This window comes from Panthera leo, chromosome D4, assembly GCF_018350215.1.
Source record: "Panthera leo isolate Ple1 chromosome D4, P.leo_Ple1_pat1.1, whole genome shotgun sequence".
Classification (NCBI taxonomy): domain Eukaryota; kingdom Metazoa; phylum Chordata; class Mammalia; order Carnivora; family Felidae; genus Panthera; species Panthera leo.
In genome coordinates this window covers 50,273,682-50,295,199 of record NC_056691.1, presented here as the reverse complement: position 1 = coordinate 50,295,199, position 21,518 = coordinate 50,273,682, and the positions used below count along the sequence as shown (strand labels likewise).

Genomic DNA, 21,518 nt, shown 5'->3' with positions numbered 1-21,518 from the left:
CTCTGATTACATCAAAGTATCAGCTACAACCACATGCTGCCCCTGCCAAGACCCTGGGCTACCAGACAGGTACCTGAATGGAAACAATATGAGTTCTGAAATGAATCAGATAATGCTTTGTGGCTAGGGAAAATTCGTAAGTTCTCCAAGTTTACATGTAACACAGGATGAAAAAAGCAATCTTGCAGACTCAGGAGGAGTAAATGGGATAATGGATGTGAAAATGCTTAGAAGGTGTCAGGGACTCTATTAATATAACCTACTTTCCTTCCTTCCTTTCTTCCTTCCTTCCTCCCTTCCTTTCTTTCTTCCTTCCTTCCTCCCTCTCTTCCTGTCTTGTGTCAATGGACACAGAAGGAATCTGTGTATTTTCAGTTAATAATAGTAAATTGATTTTTAAATTCCAGATATTAAGTGTTTGCAAAACACAGAATAGGGATCCTCTAACTTGTGCTTTCTCAGTGGGGACATTATTGCCCCTAAGGGGGCAAAAACCAGTTCCTGGGATATGAGAACATTTTATACATTACAATGGCTTAGACATTTTGTCTTAAGGACACAGATATCTAAAAAGGGGGCAATAATTGAAGAAGGAGGAGGGGGAGGGGGAAGGAAAGGGAGAGAAGGTTGAGAAACACTGTTCTAACTCTTCTTGGTGAGAAGACGGGTCTATTTCCATACATCAGGACAGTGACTCCCACCAGCCAGTCTGACTGCTGTTATACTAGGGAGAACCAGCAGTCAGGTCCCACAATTTACTTGGCATTATGCTAAAGCAATAGTTACTCTCTATAGCCTTTGCAAATTAAATCATTATTATAACTATTTAACATGAATACATTTATTACTCTACATAGTTATTATTCCCTATAACCTTTACAAACTCAAAGAGGTAATGTCAACGCCTTTGGCTCATCTCTGAGGTTTAAGGTCCATGAAGCTGCCCAGAGGGGCTAGGCAAGCTTGTAATGACAAAGCAGAACAGAGGGTTGATGTCTTGGAGCATACATCTAAACCTTCTAAGCCTACGCCTGGTACAGGGGAGTAACTGGGACCAACTTCCCTTTGCCTTTCCTTCGGGAACATGACTTACCCTTCACCCCTCCCTACCTGCCCTGTATGTGCCATGTGTTCAGAGTGTGATCTCTTCCCTCCTCTCCTGGCCTTCTGGCCTTCCCCATTTAGTCAACACACTTATAAATAGTGCAACTGCCAGATAAATTAAAAACCAAACATCAGCAAGATTCAAATGATGGGAAAAGAAGAACCATCAAGAATTCCCTCCCCACCTACCCCTGAGAACTCCTTTGAAATATTCCAAGAGACTTCTAAATACATCCTGGCTGGAACATGTTCTGAGCACTGAAGACAGTCCAGTGTGGGTCTGTGAAGTGTTTTATGATCTGTTCCATAAATACTTTCCATCTGAGTCAGATTATGTATGACCTTCCCCTTTGATTCATCAGTACTGGCAGAGAGAGAATTAACTACCATTTGCCTTCGAGCAGCAACCTGACCACAGCCAGAAGCCCCTTTGATGTCTTTATCTTCTACTTTATATAGTTTCTGGTATGATTTTTGGTATTTGCTATCTGCTGAGTTCCCAGGAAACCGTTCCTCATTTGCACAATGCTTCTACAAGCACCAGAGTTGCTTTGGAGTCTCCCTTTGGTTTTCTAAGGGTGGCACTAGTGAGGTGAAACAGGTAGGGTGAGTGAAGTTGGGCAGTCTCTGTTAAGGGAAGCAATACCCCTGCAGGAGACTTAGATGTTCTTTCCTGTTTCACACTCATTAATCCAGATCCTTCTGGACTAAAAATAGGAAAACTGACCAAGTGGGATAAAGAAATGGTGTCTTTGGGCTCCTAGCTAAAATAATAATAATAATAATAATAATAATAATAATAATAATAACAACAACAACCAAAGAAGTAAAAGGATGTTAAGTCTGAAGATCAACTTAGTAACCACTCAATAAAATGGGGAAGATGATTCTTACCCTTTAAGGTAATATAAATTAAATATATGTGAACTACAAACTATAAAGCGCTGACCAGGAGACAGCAACAAATGCTTATACCCAATGACCACTAGAAAGGCAAACTTTACAAGGGATCACTCCCCTGTTTCTGACAGGGGTACCTGGGTAGCAGAAAGATGGAGCCTAGGTTAGCATCAAGGAAGCTTCACAGATTCAAAGGATTCTCAATTAACACAATAGAAGGCCAATAGATACTAACATTGATCAACCAAAAAAATATCACTATATTACTCAGAACATATGGACCGAGGATATGCAAAATCCAGTACAACTCACCAACTTTTTAGAGCTGCAAAATCTTGAGCCTGACTCCCACCCCAAACCTACTGAATTGGAAACTCTGGGGGGGGGGGGGGGGGGGGGGGCTCAGATACCTGTTTTAACAGGCTCTCCAGGTAATTCTTATGGACAGTAATGTTTGAGAACCACTGAGGTATATATAATAAGAAATAGCTTGGGCACCTGGGTGGCTCAGGTGTTAAGCATCTGGCTTCCGCTCAGGTCATGATCTCACCGTTGGTGAGTTCAAATCTCATATCAGGTGAGCTCAGGTCCCACTTTGGGTAAATACGAGCCCCACTTGGGGTGAGTCCCACTTCTTTTTCTTTCTCTCTCTCTCTCTCTCTCTCTCTCTCTCTCTCTCTCTCTCTGCCCTTCACTCACTTGCACTGTCTTTCTCAAAAAAAAAAAAAAAAAGGAAGTAGCTTAAGGAGGTGAAACTGACTGCCTATAGGGAGGAGCACTCGGAGGTGGGGAGGTGACACAGGGGTCTGATCTTTAGATAACAGCCTTTCATTCTATTTGACGTTTCAACTACGGGCATGAATTAGTTTGAAACATTAGAAATTAGTTTTAAAAAATAAGTCAACTGGGATTTCTGAAGTATACATGTGGCAAGAGTCTGGCCTAGGCCCTGAAGATGGAAACAGGAAGCTGTTGGTGAAACTCAGGAACCAAGCAGTTGCTGCTAAGTAAATCCCAACTCCTAAGGGATGTCCCTGCCTTCCTGAAGGCTCATCTGCTTCCTCCTCTGTCCCGGACTGCTGCAGACACCCTCCCCCAGGGAGATAGACCAGGAGTGCAGCCCAAATAAAAGAACGATTTGGCTCCAAGCTGTCAACCTTCCTGTCACTTTCCCACCCATTCAAAAGCAAACTCCTTCCCCCTGCACCCCCACCCAACCACTCGCCCACCACCACCCTTCCTGGTCTTCCTTCCTCTTTCCCCTTCCTCCCCGCTCCCACCCAGCGCAGGAATAAATGCCGTTTGCTTCCACTGACCGATAGAAGCAGTGGTGAAGCGTCTCACGGGTCCCGGATGCCCTTCCCCGCCCTCTCCACGCCGGACCAGCTGCACGCAGAGCTCGTATTCTGTGCGAGGTTCCAAATAGTTGAGTGTAACAATCTCATTTGTCACTGAGAAGAGGGAAAGTCCAGGAAACTTAAGTTGGCATTCTCATACCTTGCTTAAATCGGAATGTTGTTATTGTGATGTGAACTAGTGTTTGGTTCTCAGAAATAATGTGTAAGTGAAACAGGCAAGCCATTCCTAACATAAGGGAAAAAAGGCTTTTTAAAGGAAGTTTCCAGGTGACGATGTATACATTTCATGTAGGTCTCTGAGCCAGTTAATCACTTCCACATTTGTCTTTTCATTTGTAGAGTAAAACCACACAAATCCTCAACTATATGAAATAACAATTAGATTTAAGGGAGGGAAAATCCCAATTACAATAATATAAAATAATTTAATTGCCACTGTTTTTAAATACATAGTGATTGCAGTCAGGCTCTCAACAGAAGAGATTCTTTGGGAGTTTGTTTACAAAGACCGGATAACAGATTTGTAATAGTTACACTACTTGCACAGGAAGGGCTCTGAAGTACTTGAAAACAGAGCCCATAAACAAATAGTTTATGCATGTTTAGCTATTAGCTTTAGCCAGCCTCTGTCCTCCATAGCTATTGCAAACTATTGCCTTATTGTAGGATAAACTCCCAGTTGGTAAGAAAAAAAGAATTGGGCTGTGTATAAGAGTTCTTAGAACACTTTGTGAATGTCCACTTGTAGAAAGTGATGACGGACTAGTACCACCGTATTGAAAAAAAAAAAAAAAGCTGATTTTTAATAAGACCTAGCCATTGATATCGTAAACAGCAACATAGCAAATCAGCCTTATGTCACTGGGATTCTGAATTTCGGCTGAGTCTAGAATAGAATGAAGCGCTCAGTAACAATGCCATGACTTAATTTAACATAGGCCAGCTAGCATTAAGCTCAAACCTCCTTTTGTTCTCCTTGAAACTTCGTCAATTACCTACAGAGAGTATGTGGAGGGCCCTTTTTAGGAACTGACAGGCATAATGATACTAAAGGATGCCTGTTGTCGACAAGTGTGGTAGTGAGAGCTCTAACAAGTTGGTGCTACCATAGCCAGTTGACAATGTTCAGCTTTAAAAAAAAAAACAACCTGTGATTTCCACATCAGGGAACAAAAAGAACTGCAATTTGTGTTTCAAAATAAATGTAACTGTTTCCGTGAACTGTTGACGGAATTTTATCACATTTTGGGATTTTTTTTCCTTCAGGGAGTTGGGGGAGGGGCAACTCTTTGTCCACATACCGCACCCCCAACCCCAGTTTAGTCTGCCACAGCCCAAACTTTTCAGGTCCAAATTCCTTTCAAAATCTCTGTGTGTTGGGAGCCTGCAGGACAGGGCAAGTCTCAAAAGAGAAAAAGAATGAACAACTCAACACATCAGCAACAATCACCCCTCAGATTTTATACTCTCTCTGCCTTTCCAGCAGGCCCTGGACTTTCCTATTACCGTATTCATGGCATAAGCATGTATCTTCCACCATGACCCAGCCAGATAGAGTAGCTAAACAGAGGACTGATGAGCCAGAGAAGTGTGGGAAAGACATACTGATATAAATAATAACGCTGGACACAGCCTGGTTCTGTGTCCTACAGTATACCACAATTTCCAGAAAGTTAGCCCAAGAACTCAGGACCCATGCCCTCTGTCCTGAATACTCTCAAGTGGAACCCTCTGGTATAGCCACTACCCAGGGGCAGAGGAATGGGAGTGGGAGAGAGGATTTCTGTATTTGAGGAATTTTTTTTTCTACCCCTGCCACTTTTTTAGCTGGAGTCTTTCCTGTTCACACCTTACCTTGAATATGCCGCCAAGCCTCATAATGATTAACAGGTTTGTATAGGAGCTTCTTGGATTTGATTGGTCCATCCCCAAAGTAAGGCTCAGAGCTGATGTTGATGACAGCAAAATTATGTCCAGTGTCAATCACGTTTGGGGCATTCAGGGGCTTTGGAAGAACTAAAGAAAATTTCAACAATCAGATTAGTCCTGAACACTTTGGAGCTTGATTATCATTTTTTGGTGGAGGTAGAGGAAGAGTGCCCTTACATTTCCAACAAAACCCTCTTGAGGCAGGTGCAATAGGGAAACACTGGGTAACCGCAGGAGGAACAAAAGACAGGGAACTGAGTCTGAGACCTGACGGAATGTGACATCTGAGTAACCCCTGTGATAGCTCTGTGGTTTCTCACGTCCATAAGAATCCTATTGTTGCTCAGGCTCAAGCACACGTGTACACAGACCCAGTTAGCCTCCAAATTGCCAAGAATGACTCCTGCACTGGAGGCGCTAGAGTACTCCTAGTACTCTTGACTGTGGAGAAGCCACAAGAGAAAAATCAGACTGCGCCTGCATATAGTAGCTGACATGGAGAATGCGTAATAATATGCAGAGTTTTTAGAAGTCCCCGCCTATTCCCACAACCCTACAAGAACATACCATCCCCCAGTTATGACTACCCATAAAAAAGCAGAACCCTACCTCCACCCAAGCGACTCAGATCCTGTATCTGACTGTACCTGCACCCCACCCATCCCCTTTCAGTGTGTACTTGTGCTTTGCAATAAAGCGTCTTCTGCTCCACTTTGTCTCCTTCTTGAATTCTTTCTCACAATGAAGTCAATAACCTGGCACTAGGCTGGTGGTTGAGGTCTCAAGGCTGGAGAACTCCCCCACATTTGCCATATCACCCTTAGAGTTCTCTGTTCAGATTCAATGCATTTGCCAGGGGTGTGGTCTCCTGGCTTTCCTCTTGCCCCTCCAAACCATTATCCACAAAGTACTCCTTAAAATATGCTCACTTCCCTGCTCAAGACCTAACTATGGATCCCCCATCATGTCTAGAGTAAAATCTAAGATTCATACCATGACCTGCCAGGCCTTGCACAATTGAGCCCCTGCCTCCTCTTGCCCTCACCCAGTACCCTCCAGTGCCATTGACCTTTCAGTTCATCCAACTGACAGTGTACCAAGCTCCCTTCTGTCTCAGGTTCTTTGTACATGTTGTTCTGCCAGCAGTGCTCCAGACCTCCCACTACTCTCTGGTACCTCTTAACTCATCATTCAGCAATCAGCTCTGATGTGACTTCTTCACAGGGGCCATCCCCAAACCCCAGTTAGGCTTGTGTGTCATACACCTTCACACAACTTACACTTTTCCTTTGTTGCAATTTTCAGAATTTATTATTCTTAGAGATTTTGTGTGATCATTTGACATTGGTCTTCCCTATTAGACTATGCATGGTCTCTCTCTCTCTCTCTCTCTCTCTCTCTCTCTCTCTCTCTCTCAAGCTTAGAGCAATGCAAATTTATTCTTGTAGTTCTGGAGGTCAGAAGTCAGACACGGGTCTCACTGGACTAGGATCAAGGTGTTAGCATGGCAGTAAGGGAGCTCTAGGGGAGACTCTGTTTCCTTGTTCTTTCCAACTTCTAGAAACCACCTACATTCCTTGACTCGTGGCTCCTTTCTCCATCTTCAAAGACAACAATATCATGTCTCCTCAACTCTTTCTTCCATTGTGATATCTCTGACTATAACTAAGAAAAATTCTCTGCTTTTAAGGACTCATGTGATTACAGTAGGTCCACCCAGACCATCCAGAATAATCTCCCCATCTCAAAGACCAAGTATTCTCAGTGGGGTGAAATAGCAACCCCAAGGTGGTTAAAATTGGTTCTTGCATGATTGGAAAAGCCTCAGATAATACAATGGTTTGTGGCCCTCGAAAGAGCCTAAGTTCATAAACAGATATGCAGTACATTCATGATACTAACATTTTATGGTGTTGGGAGGAGAGTTTGGGAATTTCTAAAGGGGCTCCTTGGTGAAGTGATAATGATAAAAAGGTTGTAAAACACTGCACTGGACTCTAAACCCCGAAAGGACAAAGACCATGGAAGTTTACCAGGTGCTGCGTAATGTTTGTCAATTGAATTTCTAGTGAGTTCTGTAGCTCCACTAACCTATCCTTCTTAAAAATGCACACCTGTTTTTTTCCTCCCCAAGAATGTATGCTAGGTATGTAGAATCTTTCAGATTCTGCCAGTGTTTTTAGTTAGGGCAGTTTCTGAGAAGAGGGCACTGCTGTGAGTAAATTCATTCATTAAGTCATGCTTCCCTTGTATGATCAAATAAGACCACCTATTTGCTTAAACCATCGAATGCTTATTTTATTATAGCTATTAATACCAGTATCTTATAAAAGGGATACTTTTACAAGCATGAAACAAACTGCCCCAAAGCTTCCTCTTAGTAATTTATCATTTTATTTTTTGTCTTTTAATAATTTTTATGGAGGAACGCCTGGGTGGCTCAGTTGGTTAAGCATTTGACTTCAGCTCAGGACATCTCACAGTCCGTGAGTTAGAGCCCCGCATTGGGCTCTGTGCTGACAGCTCGGAGCCTGGAGCCTGCTTCAGATTCTGTGTCTCCCTCTCTCTGACCCTCCCCTGCTCATGCTCTGTCTCTCTCTGTCTCAAAAATAACCATTAAAAAAATTTAATAATTTTTATTGAGATATGCATAATGTAAAGTGCAAAAATCTTAAGTGTGTTTAGCTCAAGGGACTTTACCTGGGTACACACCCATGTAACCATGACCCAGACTGAAACACAGTACATTTCCAGCGCCTCCTCGCCCCCCGAAAGGGAACTCTTGTGCCCCTGTCCTGTCAATAGGGAATTATTTTCCTGGCTTCTGTCATTATCAATTAGGTTTGTCTGTTTTTTAGCTTTATATAAATGGAATCATAAAGCATATATTTTTGTTGCTCAATATTATGTCTATGTATTGTTGCAGGAATTAATTTTTTTGCTATTTAATATTGCATTGTAGGATGTTATGAGCTGAATTGTGTTCCCCCAAACACAATTATTATGTGTATGCATATGTGTATGCATATCTGTTATGTACTTAAACAGATCCTACACTGAATTCTTAACCCCTAGTACCTTGGAATATATTTGAAGATAGGGTCTTTAAAGAGGTCATTAAGTTAAAATGGCATTAGGTCTGTTCCTAATCCAATATAACCGTCGTCCTTTTTAGAAGATTAAATCAGGATACACACAAAGGGAAGACCATATGAAAAATACAGGGAAAAGAGAGCCATTCATAAGCCAAGGAGTGAGGCCTTAGGAGAAAAATCAGCTCTGCTGAAACCTTAATCACTCACCTGGCCTCCAGCACTTGAGAAAACAAATTTCCATTGTTTAAGCCACCTAGTCTGCGGAACTTTGTACGGCAACCCTGGCAAACCGTTGTATATGAATATACTACAATTTATGTATCCTTTATGATGTTGATTGATGTTTGCGTTAATTTCAATTTGGGGCTATTATGAATAAAACTGCTCTGAACATTACTGAAGATGCCTTTTTGAACATACACCCTCACTTCTTTTGAGCATGTATCTAGGAGAACTGCCAGGTCATAGGTATGTGAATGATTAGTATATATTTTCAGTTTTCCAAAGTGGTTGTACCAACTTGTATTCTGGTAGCAAAAAGCCTTGCATCTTTTTTTTTTTTTTTTTATGTATAAACTATGATTAAAGACACTGATTAAATTACCTAATGGCTATTTCCATTTTATGGATATCAGTAATTATGACATGAAGAGGCATCGGTAACCTAGTAAAACAGATGCTTCTATGCACTGATGCTGTGTGCTGTGACTTCCACCAAAAAACAAAAATGAGAACTACTGACTCTTCTGAATCTTAGCAACATGGTTTATTTTTGACTTATTTATTTTCCATGGGCAGCAAACATTCCAACAAGCTTAAAAATAAGGTAATTTGTCTTGTCTGTATATCATTTCCTTCCTTTCAAGAACACGCAAGATATAAGAAATTATTTTGATCGTGTGAATGTTCTACTGAATAAAACAGATCAGGGCTTTTTTCCAGTAACCCAAAAAATATTAAAGATTCTTTGGCATTTTACACAGATCCTCAGGGTACAGAATCCAAATGTATAAGGCTGTATTCAGGCTAATGTTGTTATTGGTCTTTCAAAAAAAGATTAGGTTCTGGGCATTTACATTTATTTCACTTATGGGAATTAGCTCTGGGATAGCCCAAAGATTCCTAATCAAGTAGCAAAATGGGTCAAATACAAGTCAGCGTTGGTTATCTTGCTTCTTAATCTTTAACACAACAGACTCAGAAAATAAAATGGTCTAGAAAAGATGGTGGAGTATTTGGAGTCAGGAGACCCAGGTTCAAAACTCAGATTTACTTCTTAAGAGATACGCTATCTTACACAAGTTAACTAACCCCTCTGAATTTGTTTTCTGACTGGTGAAGTGGTCATAACAACATCTATCACCCACAGTTCTTATAAAAATTAAATAAGATGAGGTATGTGAGGCACTTAGCTTGGTGCCTTTTCTTTGTACAACACATATCAGAGAGCTGTTTGCTGTTTCTGTCTAAATGAGTTCATAAGAAACTGACAAATTTAGGGACGCCTGGATGGCCCAGGTATTTAAGCCTCCGACTTTGGCTCAGTTCATGGTCTCGCGGTTTGTGAGTTCGAGCCCTGTGTCGGGCTCTGTGCTGACAGCTCAGAGCCTGGAGCCTGTTTCAGATTCTGTGTCTCCCTCTCTCTGACCCTCCCCCACTCATGCTCTGTCTCTCTCTCTCTCTGTCAAAAATAAATCAACATTTAAAAAAAATTTTTGTAATAAAAAATAAACATTAAAAAAAAATACTGGGGCACCTGGGTGGCTCAGTCAGATAAGCATCCGACTTCATCTCAGGTCATGATCTCGTGGTTTGTGAGTTCGAGCCCTGCATCGGGCTCTGTGCTGACAGCTCGGAGCCTGGAGTCTGCTTCAGATTCTGTGTCTCCCTCACCCTCTGCCCCTCCCCCCACTCATGCTCTGTCTCTCTCTCTCTCAAAAATGAATAAACGTTTTTAAAACACGTTTAATAAAATGAAGCTGACATTTAAAATTCCTTGTGGTATCCATGTATACCAGTCAAGCTAACTTGAATTTACCTCCACGTTGCTTCTTCCGCTCAAGCCAAGAATGTACATACACCCACTTAGATTAATTTGAATTTTGAATACTAATTCAGAGCAGGAAGAATACTCACAATGCTGAATATGTGAAAGAAATCATTCATGTTCATTATATAGCATAGTCTGGATTTCATAATAAATGAGTAAGCCTCAAAGTATTTGCCAAATTATCCTGTGCAATAATGAATAGAATGAAGTCAAACTTTTCATGAAATATTAACACTATAAGACATGTTGTTCCAGACACAACTCCAAGTGTTTTTACATATTTAACAAATTTTCACAGTAACCCTGAGAGATAGATAAACTAAGCTTTATTTTCAAATAAAGATAGGCTCACAGAGGTTAAATTCAATTGCTCAGGGCTATAGACAGGTGTCTGGCTACTAGGGACAAAAATTAAACCCAGGGCTGTGTGACTCCACAGGTTGTATACTTAATTCCTCCCTTCCATTTTCATGCATATAAAAAGTTGTTAAGATTTCCTATCCTGGAAAATATCCTAACGTCATCTTAGTGCTCAGATAACATTTCTATCTTGGAGCAGCACCCAATGATACATAAAGGATACAAGCTCTACTTCTATAAAACAGAGCTTACCTTTAACAGAAATGTTGAAAGGCTTTTCCACCATCCCAGCCACTGTGTTCACACTGCAGACCCAGACCCCTGAGTCAGGGGGGAGGACCCGGTGGATGGTGAATGTGGCCACTGACAGATGACCCGTATGGTTGAAGTCTTTTGGCTGGAAGGGATGAATACAAATAAAAGCTTCTAGGGAGGCAAAACACACGAAAGGTCCATAACACTGACCCCACCTCATTGTTTGATAAGAAGTTTTCTAGGAGAGATTAAGAAACCAAATGCAATGCTAGTATAATCATTGGCTTATTTCCAAAGCTATTGTAGTAGCCCTGAAAGTTTATATTGGATAGATGCCCTCTCAGATCCTGCTGTTGTGTTTGTATGTTTGGGAGTGTGGGGTAAACACTTACAAGCTAGGAATCTAATTATTTTAAACAGCTTCTGGTAACATTTGTTTCTTCCTGGTTTAATACGGAGATAGCTGGTGAGAGGACAAAATGGCTTCCTAAAATGATTGAGGAGCTGTCAAGTGTGGTGTTGTGGGAAAAATCAGGGCTCTGAGGACAAATGAACCTCAAGTCACATCCTGCTCTGCCACTTTTCACCAATTTCTTAATTACTCAACTTCACCCAGACAATTTCCACTTCTACAAAAAGGGAACAGGTAATGTTTAGCAACATGTTGTATATAGTATGGTTGACCCTCACTAGATGGTAGCTCTTACTTCCAATAACTCGTGAAAAGGCCAACAAGATTTTAAGAAGCTGTCAGTTTGTTTCACTACCCAATGAATTCTTTGAGTGGAATCAAGAACATCTGATGTGTAGACACCAGTAATGGCACATTTTCTACCTATCCTGCCCTCAAGAGGTCACTCGCATCTACCCTATTGTCAAGGTGATGTTCAATCATCTTTGAGAGAAAAAAAGGTAACCATTTCAAAATCTTTGGATAAGAAAATACATCAACTTTCTCATCACTTGTGACACAGAGAAATTTGGGGAAGTCCTGTCTGTGCTGCATTTGGGACTGTTGGGAGAAAAAAGGCAAACATATTGGAGAAGTTGTTTAGTCCTTTCCAGCAGAGAAGAACTGCTATGACAGCACACTAACCAGAGCTGAGCGCCAGCAAGGGCAGAGTGAAGTAGTAGGAGGGCCAAGGAATGTCCTCAGATCCAAGGGATTCCATGGATCACGGTTTCTGAACAGGAAACGTGGGAGCAGATTCATCTAGAGTCAAAAGGACTGTGCTGAACTCCCCTCTTTTACACTCTGCTAATTTTTGCTCCCAAAAGCGTTGTAGAAGTAGACCAGTCATCAAAGCACCATTTCCTGATAGCACTGGGGGGTAACACGTGAATCTCCTGCTGATTCATGGGGCCACACCTACCTTACCACACACTTTGGTGGCCACAAGACCGCCTCATTCTTCCTGATAGGAGAAGTTAGAACATGGGGATAGTTCGGGGGGCCGAGTCTTGCACAGGCTGATACATACTTCTCAACACACACAGTTGGAAAGTTCTGCAGGATGAGTGCCAGCCTTGGTGGATAGACTGTGGTGGTCTATTTCCAACCTTGCACCATAGCTCTGACCAGGCTGTGTTGAATCTGCTCTACCTCCCCAGAGACATGGCATTTTGTCAAAGCTAACAGTACACTGGCTTAGGAGGACACAAGCCTTGTGTGGAATCTAGCCTTTAGTGAGGGGATTACTGCATAGAAAGCATCTAGTGGTTTCAGGAGACAGGTTAAGAATGACTCTTACATGGAGCACTGTTCCATCCGGCTTCACGAGAGTCATTTCTTCATTAGCAGGCAGTGGCCAACCAGACGCCTTGCAGATGGGATTAAATTTACCACTGTTTACTTCTATGTGATCCGGCAAATCCTCTATCTTTGGGACCATCCTTGGCATGCCTGCATGAAGAAAACAGCATTGTGGCATCTAATCTTTAACACAGCAGCAAGAGTAATACAAGCAGCTACCATTTAGCAAGTTACACCCCAGGTAAGAACTCTGCAAATGTTATATCATTTTATCATCACATAATACACTTTTAGGGGGCATGCTCTTGTAGTCCCCATTTTACAGATGAGGAGACTGAGGCTCTGAGTCCAGAATCAAGCTCAGATCTGTATGAATCCAGAGTCCACACTCTGCCATAATGTCCTGCTCTCCTCCATGGATCTGGGATGGACAGTCTCTATATTAAAATGATTATCATGGCCACATCCCCCTGGCCTTACTTTTCAGCTCCTTTTACTTTTTAAGAAAATGTTAACAAAAACAAAAGCAAAGAAAAAAAAAACCCAAAACTAGGTTCTCATTGACTCAGCCAATGACCCCACCTATTTGCTGATCCTCCGTTCTGATATACAAGACATGTCTCATTGATTGGGAATCTCCAAGTAGCAGGCTATTAAAAACATTCACATTTACATGCCCGAAGTAGACTATAACTGCCCCAGATTGGTTTCTAGGCAACAGCCAATCAAAAGCGTTGCTGCCAATACTGAAAGTAAAGGTCTCTGGTAGCAACAAGGGTATCATGACTCCTTGCTGAATACCTATGTAGTAGAATGGATAATCCTGAAATAGAACAATTTTATTCTCAATCGTAAGGTATTTGAGAACCTCAGACCCTTCGTAAGTAAACGTGAAATAAGGCAGAAAGCAGTCCATCACTTAGTGAGGAATGTGGATGATGTAAGTGCCCCCAGAGCGGCAGTGACTTACATGCTGTTTTATGGAGGGGCAGGGGGAGGCCACAGTAAACACAATGTTGATATTTTATATTGATATCTTGTTTCTCGGGCCCAGATTATGATGAGGAAAGGGTATGGAGCAGGAGGGAAAGAAGTCTAATAACGGCAGAGGTAATTCCTTGATATATCTGTAGACTTGAAGGGATTATGATTAGAATCTACCAGATTTTGGGGGCACCTGTGTGGCTCAGTCAGTTAAATGGCTGACTTCGGCTCAGGTCATGATCTCACGGTGTGTGGGTTCGAGCCCTGCATCGGGCTCTGTGCTGACAGCTCAGAGCGTGGAGCCTGCTTCAGATTCTGTGTCTCCCTCTCTCTCTGCCCCTCCCCCATGCTCACGCGCTCTCTCTGTCTTTGTCTCTCTCTCTCTCAAAAAATAAATATTAAAAAAAAATTTAAAAAGAAAGAATCTACCAGATTTTTCAGCATCAGAAGGTACTCGAGTAGGAATTTTAAAAAGTGCTTTGATATTTTTTTTAATTTTAATTTTTTATAAAGTGTATTTATTTTGAGAGAGAGACAGAGAGAGCGAGTTGGGGAGGGGCTGACAGAGAGGGAAAGAGAGAATCCCAAGCAAGCTCCACACTGTCAGACTGGAGCCCAATGCAGGGCTCAACCTTGAGAACTGTGAGATCATGACCTGAGCCGAAACCAAGAGTCAGATGTTTAACCGACTGAGCCACCCAGGTGTCCCAAAAGTGCTTCCATACTTTTAATCCAGTGAAGTCTTTCCTTCATCGTTGCCTTGTGTTTCCTGCTGTCAGAGGTGCAGGGGGAGGGAGAGCAGAACTGGGGGGAAGGAGACTGCTCTCTGAAAGCCAGGGGGGCAGGGTCTGGGCCTGAGGTTCTCACGCCTCTTGCAACATCAGACTTAGAACAGAAAAGCAGGTATAAAATTGAAAATCCAGATCCTTCAGCTTCTCAGTTGCCTATTTTCAACACGATCCTCCGGCAGCCCCAAGACCTTTCCCTCCCTTCCTAGACTCTCCCAGGTTCCCACTCTGCAGTAGAGTCCGAACATGGCGGAAAGAAGTGAACATGTAAAGCTCAGCCAAAGCCTTTGGGAAAACAGTCGTTGGTATTTTCCTCCCATATCTGTTCTGATTCTAAAAACGAACAGAGAAAAAGCTGTGAAGCTCTCAGTTTTGCTGTTCTGAGTGTAGATTTTTTTCTGTAACAGTGACATTTATAGGATTGAAAAGGTGCTATGTGTTTATTATTTGTAAATAATAATATTATTTAGTATTAATACTATTAATATTAATATTTTGAAAATATGCAAAAATATGCTTCTTTTAATTTTAAAAAGTATATTCTAGGGCAGGAGTTGGCAAACATTTTCTGTACAGGACTAGACAGTACATATTTTCGGCTTTGCAACCTAAAAGTTCTCTAGTAACTAACTACTCAACTCTGCTGTGGTATGAAAGCAGCCATACATTATATGTTCTAAAGGAACCAGCGTGGCTGTGTTCCAGTAAAATTTTCTTTATAACAACAGATGGTAGGGAAATAAAAAGGAATGAAGCACTGATATATGCTACAATACAATTAAACCTCAAAATAGTATAGTCAATGAACAAAGCCAGCCACAAAAGACCACATAATCTATAATTCCACTTACAGTTTATGAAATGTCAAGAATAAGTACATCTACAGAAACAAAGTAAATTAATGGTTGCCAGGGGCTGGGAGGAGCAGAAAACGGGAGTTACAGCCAGTAGGTACAAGATTTCTTTTGGTATGGCAGAAACATTCTAAAATTAGATTATGGTGATGGTTGCACAACCCTAAATATACCAAAAAAATTATTGAACTGTACATTTAAAAGGGATGAACTTCATGGTATAAAAATTCTGCTTCAATAAAGCTGTAAAAATTGTGGATTGGGGGGCACCTGGGTGGTTCAGTTGGTTAAGCAGCTGACTTTGGCTCAGGTCATGATCACACAATTCATGAGTTCAAGCCCCACATCGAGCTCTCTGCTGTCAGCACAGAACCTGCTTCGGATCCTCTGACCCCCGCTCTCTCTCTCTGCCCCTTCCCCGCTGGTTCTCTCTATATATATCTCAAAATAAATAAATAAACATTAAAAAAAAAAAAAAAAAGAGCGGGCTGGAGTTGGTCTGTGGGTCAGGTTTTGCTCTAGGGTAATTTCTGAACTAGAATTATTAAAATTTCATCTTGAGGGTAATCTTTTTGTTTTTCCTTCTTTTTTGTATCTTGCTTTTCAAAAATAGCCTGTGTCCAAATCCCTCCAAAGCAGTTCTTCCCTGTTGTGCATATCCAGGGAAAAGACTGGTCCCAGAGAAGAGACAAGAGGTAGGCAGAGCCCTCAGCTAGCCAGTCATCATTGAATGTGCCACAAAGTGCCTATGGTTTACTCCTAGTGGAAGGAGAAACAAAGGCCACTATGAGGGCATGCATAAGAGAACTAGAATGGTGTCCTTTAGGACTCGGGATATATTCTTCCCACCTTCTGGATGGAAATAGAAGTGGCTTGAGGAATGTGGGCTGCTGGGGCAAGAATTATAACCAGCAAAGCTCAGCTCAGACATGCTGAACATGGCCCGAACTACAGTGTTACCTTGCTTTACCTTCTTTCTCACACTGGAGCCCTTGGCGTTCTGGAGAGCAGAGACATCCTTGGAACCGATCACACGTCTCCCCGTGGCTGCACCTGCATGTAAGCTTACAGTCTGGCCCATAATAACCAGGCTGGCACGCTGCAGACAAAGACACCAGAACCACCATTAACACGGGGGAAGGGAGAAAACTAAGGCTGTGGGTGGCTAGTTTTGTCTAATCTATTTATCGGGTGAGATAAAATCCTAAAAATTATATCCACTGTTACTTTTAACTTTTTTTAAAGAGGACTACTAGAAAGTTATCAGTTACATATGTGGCTTGGTTCTATTTCTACTGAACTGCTCTGCCCCAGAACATTGTTACTAAATCACCAGGACTCCATCATAGTTCTCAATATGGCAGATGTGGAAGCAACTGATTTTGTGAGGTAAATACTGACAACCCTTGGAGCTATGGTGAATTCGCCACATTAGCATTCATGAGAGAGGGTCTGGCAACCTTGACTGCGTGTTCGTGGCAAGCTACTGTATCACAGGACGTATGAAACTGTACTTGAAAGTTGTGAAACACATACCACTCAGTCTCACTGAACAGGAAGGTATATTTTAGAAAGGGCAGAGGGACTCTTTGAGTAGGTGAAGTTAGTACTGCCTAAGTAAGATCCACAGAAGAAAAGATCTTCCTCTATGTTCATATCCCAAATCCTGTCTGGATCGGGCCTAAGAGTCCTGATATTTATATCCCACTGAAAAAACAAATCCTCTATGGCCTTCCAACTCCAAGTGTGGTCTGAAAACCAACAGCATGAGCACCATCTGGGAGCTTGTTAGAAACAGAGATGCCCAGGTGCCAGTCCAGGCCTATGGAATCAGCACCTGTGTTTCAATAAGAACCCCAGGTGATATGCATGAGAAGTACATTCTATAAAGTCCAGAGTCTTAATTATGAAAACATAATTAACTTCAGATGAAAACATCCGTGATTCAAAACCCTGTAGCCCAGCATTGGGCCGCTGACTGGACAGCCCGGGTATATCCCACACTATTATTTCCAGCAAGCTGGACCTCCTTGGTATACCTGCTAGAACTTCCTCTGTTCAGGGGTGTGACTGGTACGTACCTTCATTGCACTGCAGACCCTGCCACCCTGTGGCACAGGAACACCCGTAGGGGTCTGGGAGACAGAACACATACGACTTGCATCCCTCCGGTCCACTACACCTTTCTTTACAAGTTCTGCCGAATGTGTGCAGTTCGCAAGCTTGGAGGGGAAGAAAAAGAGGACTCACAGTCAAACAGTCAACCCCTTGGAATGTAGGAGTCTTCTTTTAAAGGGTCTCTCCTAGACTTGTGGATGTGGAAAATAAGCCAATCTCAGCTGTGGCATGGACAGCTTTTCAGTGGCCGGCAATCAAGCACCTCTAGGAAAGGATACCTTTTTCCAATTCACACCAAGTTACCATATGGCCTAACACAAGCCATTTAGTGTCTGTTCCCAATTGTGCCCAGGGTTCGAATTCTAAATCCAGCAATGACGGCTTTTAAAATCTATAACTTACTCAGCAAGTACTCTTGACTTACCCTTCTCACATGTCCTCCCCATAAACCCAGGTGGGCAAATGCATTCTCCTGTATCCTCATGGCAGATACCGTTGTTCATACAAACAGTGCAGATGCGGTTGCATTCAGGTCCCCACTTCTGAGCTTCACATCCTTTCAAGGAAAACAAGGCTCTGGTGAGTAGAGCACATTAACTCAGCAAACATTTACTGGGCACCCACGACCCGTCAGTCATTTTAGTGGACACTGGTAAATGAAGATAATCTTTGCTCTCTAAAAGTTAATGGTCTTATATGAAAAACAGACATGGAAACAGGAAATAAGGATCGAAATAAAGACAAGGAGTATCTAATCCTGTCTTGGGGATGGAAGAGGATACACAGGAAGGCTTCCCAGAGGAGGTGTGTGTGAGTTGAATCTGCAGGACCATGTAATTAGCAAACAAGACAGGCTGCAGAGTGTGTTCTGAGCAAAAGCGAGATAGGGGAGGAAAGCCTGGCGTGTTCAAGAGCTGCGGGAATGGTTAGAGATAGAGCAATGGTTTTCAAAGTGTGATCCCTGACCAACAGCTTCTCCAGTACCTGGAAATCTGCTGGAGATGCCAACCTCAAACGTACTCCCCATCCATGACCTAATGAATGAGAACCCTGGAGGTGGTCTAGCAACCATGTTTACCAAGTCCTCCAGAGAATGCATGCCAGAGTGTGAAAATCTCCGGTCTAAAGTACGTAGAGCAAAGAGTCAGCTAAAAAAGCAAGCAGAAGCTAGTAGCATTCACCTAGTTTTTCAAGAACATACAAGAAGTGAAGCAAGACACACAGAACCCAAAATACAAGAATGGTAAAATGCTTCTAGATTCTTTTTCATGGAAATTCGCACCAGGTGATTTTCGGTGATTAATTATATTCAAGGACACCTTCTGATGTAAGGGAAAAAACTCAGGGGGATTTGGATGATCCTTTGTGGTCAGGAATTTAATTTCTCATCTGAAAGCAACTAGTGTCTTTGTCCCTGAATATTAGTCTCACAGTGGTAAGCTTGGACCTGTGCCTACAGCTGATGTAACTTTATAACTGCTTTGGCAAGAACTCCTGGTTATCAGTATTTTCTCTGAAATAAGCAGGAAGACTGTCTACCCGGACCCTTTCTTACAGACTTCCACTTAATAGATAAAGCTACAAAATGTCTAAAAGCTAATATTTACATGCCTTAATATATAAAGGGAAAAATACTTCTGCACGATTAGTGATTTCTTGAGAGCCAGACCACACGTTATCTGCACATGTTGAAAACTAATGATGGCAGCCTATGGAGATGATAGTGGGCTTCCTCTTATATGAAACTATGTCTCTAACTATATACTTCTCTATAGACCTGTCCCAGCTTCTCCCCTAATCCTGGCAAGGGTGAAAGAATAAAGATTGGGGAAAGACTTGGGGTGACCTCTTGGGGATGAAGAAGCCAGGTAGAGTTTGTTGATGAGCAACAGGCTTCTATGCAATCATACATGTTGTTGATGAGCAATCAGGCTTCTATGATTTTCTTCAAACACCCTGAGGTTTTATATTTCAGGAAACCAAATACTCATGCATACAGAGAGAAATCCTATAAACTCAATGGTTGTGAGAGATCTTTTATCAGAGAGAGAATTTATATTGGAGAGAAATCCTATAGATAAAACCAGTGTGATTTTTAACATGAAGTCTTTATGCACCGATTATTCCTAGGTTTCAATTCGTCCTAGAGAGACACCCTACAGTTATGAGAAATGGACAAATGCCTTTGGCTATACCTCATTTCTTTTCTTTTTTTTTTTTTAATTTTTTTTCATGTCTTCATTTATTTTTGAGACAGAGAGAGACAGAGCATGAGCAGGGGAGGGGCAGAGAGAGAGGAAGACACAGAATCCGAAGCAGGCTCCAGGCTCCGAGCTGTGAGCACAGAGCCCAACACAGGACTCAAACTCATGGAGTGTGAGATCATGACCTGAGCTGAGGTTGGATGCTCAACCAACTGAGGCGCCCCTGTACATCATTTCTTAAAATATCAAATAAATCATACTGGGGAAAAATACTCTTAAATGGGATGGGTTGTAGCCTAATTCAAACTTTCTTAGAACGATTTTAGATATTAGCCATGCTTCTCAAATACTTCCACCAAAATACTCCTAAAAACAGCAAAGGAATGAACATGTGTTCCTAGCAATCTCAAGGTATAAGCTAGAGATCAAAATGTGTTTGAAATCTTTCACTTTATCTTTAAAAATCAGGTGAGTTTCAAATTCTAGTCTACATTAAGTTATATTTGTTTTCACATTAAAAAAAAATGTTAGGGGCACCTGGGTGACTCAGTCGATTAAGTGTCCGACTCCTGGTTTTCGGCTCAGGTCATGATTTTGAGGTTTGTGATCAAGTCTCAGGTTGGGCTCTGCACTGACAAGCATGGAGCCTGCTTGGAATTCTGCCCGCCCCCCCCCCCCCTTCTCTCTCTCTCTCTCTCTCTCTCTCTCTCTCTCTATCCCTCCCCCACTTGCACGTTCACTCTCTCTCTCAGAATAAATAAATTTTAAAAACATAAGAAAAAGAAAGCTAAGTCTTTTACCATAGGTCAACATCTGATGTTTCTGATATTGCTAGAAAATGTGCCTACATACTTCAGACTCTGAGTACTGCTGGTACATCTAAATGAAATGAAGATAAACTGTGCTTTTGCCATTTGGACTCTCCATGAGAGCAGTGGGATAAAAGGAGATTTCACTTGACCAAACCAGATGAACCACACTTTTCATACTTCTACTACCATTCCGAGGTGACAGGGATTCATCTTATTATCCTTGTATTTTCATACCAACACAATGCTGGACACAGAGTTATGATCAATACACATTTGTTGAACAAACGAATGAATAAATGAATATAATGCAAAGCAAAAGCAAAACTGTTGATGAGTTAGAGATTCCGATCATTAGAATGACAGAGTGGCCCAAATACTTAGGTCTGGGTATTTAAGAGCATGAAGGCTTGGCAGAGCCGGGAAAATTCAAGGCAAGTTTTTCTCTCTATAAATCAATCTCTTATAAAAACTAATGGTGGATGGTTACTCCCCACTTTGGTAGTTGTAAGAGGGTGGGGGAGCTTTTACTAGTTTTACTTCATGCACATTTTTCAAACATGAAAACAGAAATCCCATTTGAGTGTTACATGATCTGTAAAGTGTGGGATTTATAGGAGACTTAATGTTTACATATTAGACCTACCTAGAAGACCCAATTCCTCCCCACGTAGCAGATACCTTTCAGGGAGACTGCCCAATTCACTGTGATTCCCTCTTCCTATGGAATGATGCTGCTATTCAAGTGGGAGGTCCTAGGGCCCGCACTGTGGTATGTGGTTCTGCACTTGACTATAGCTCATTGGTCTAGGCCAGTAGACATCTAGCATATGTTAGGCCAGTCTGATTCATTACCCTGGGAATTCAAACTTTGGAAGTAAAAGAAACATTGCTGAAGCACAGTTAGGCTAAGAGTAGCATCCTAGAGAGTCCATCTGCCACCACCAATGCTGGGCC

General features: G+C 41.9%; 1 protein-coding gene across 3 annotated transcripts in view; it reads right to left on the bottom strand.

The window, feature by feature from the left end:
- TEK (TEK receptor tyrosine kinase) overlaps positions 1–21,518 on the bottom strand; it is a 105,511-nt gene that overhangs the window by 28,142 nt on the left and 55,851 nt on the right. For 2 of the 3 annotated variants that reach the window (XM_042912223.1, XM_042912224.1), the window contains exons 5-11: positions 17,973–18,104; positions 17,512–17,652; positions 16,401–16,529; positions 12,803–12,954; positions 11,049–11,193; positions 5,217–5,378; positions 3,321–3,455 (exon numbers count right to left, since the gene is read on the bottom strand). In XM_042912223.1, the coding sequence (XP_042768157.1) occupies positions 3,321–3,455; positions 5,217–5,378; positions 11,049–11,193; positions 12,803–12,954; positions 16,401–16,529; positions 17,512–17,652; positions 17,973–18,104 (996 nt within the window). The remainder of the gene's footprint in view (positions 1–3,320; positions 3,456–5,216; positions 5,379–11,048; positions 11,194–12,802; positions 12,955–16,400; positions 16,530–17,511; positions 17,653–17,972; positions 18,105–21,518) is intronic. The other variant, XM_042912225.1, reaches the window with a different exon arrangement.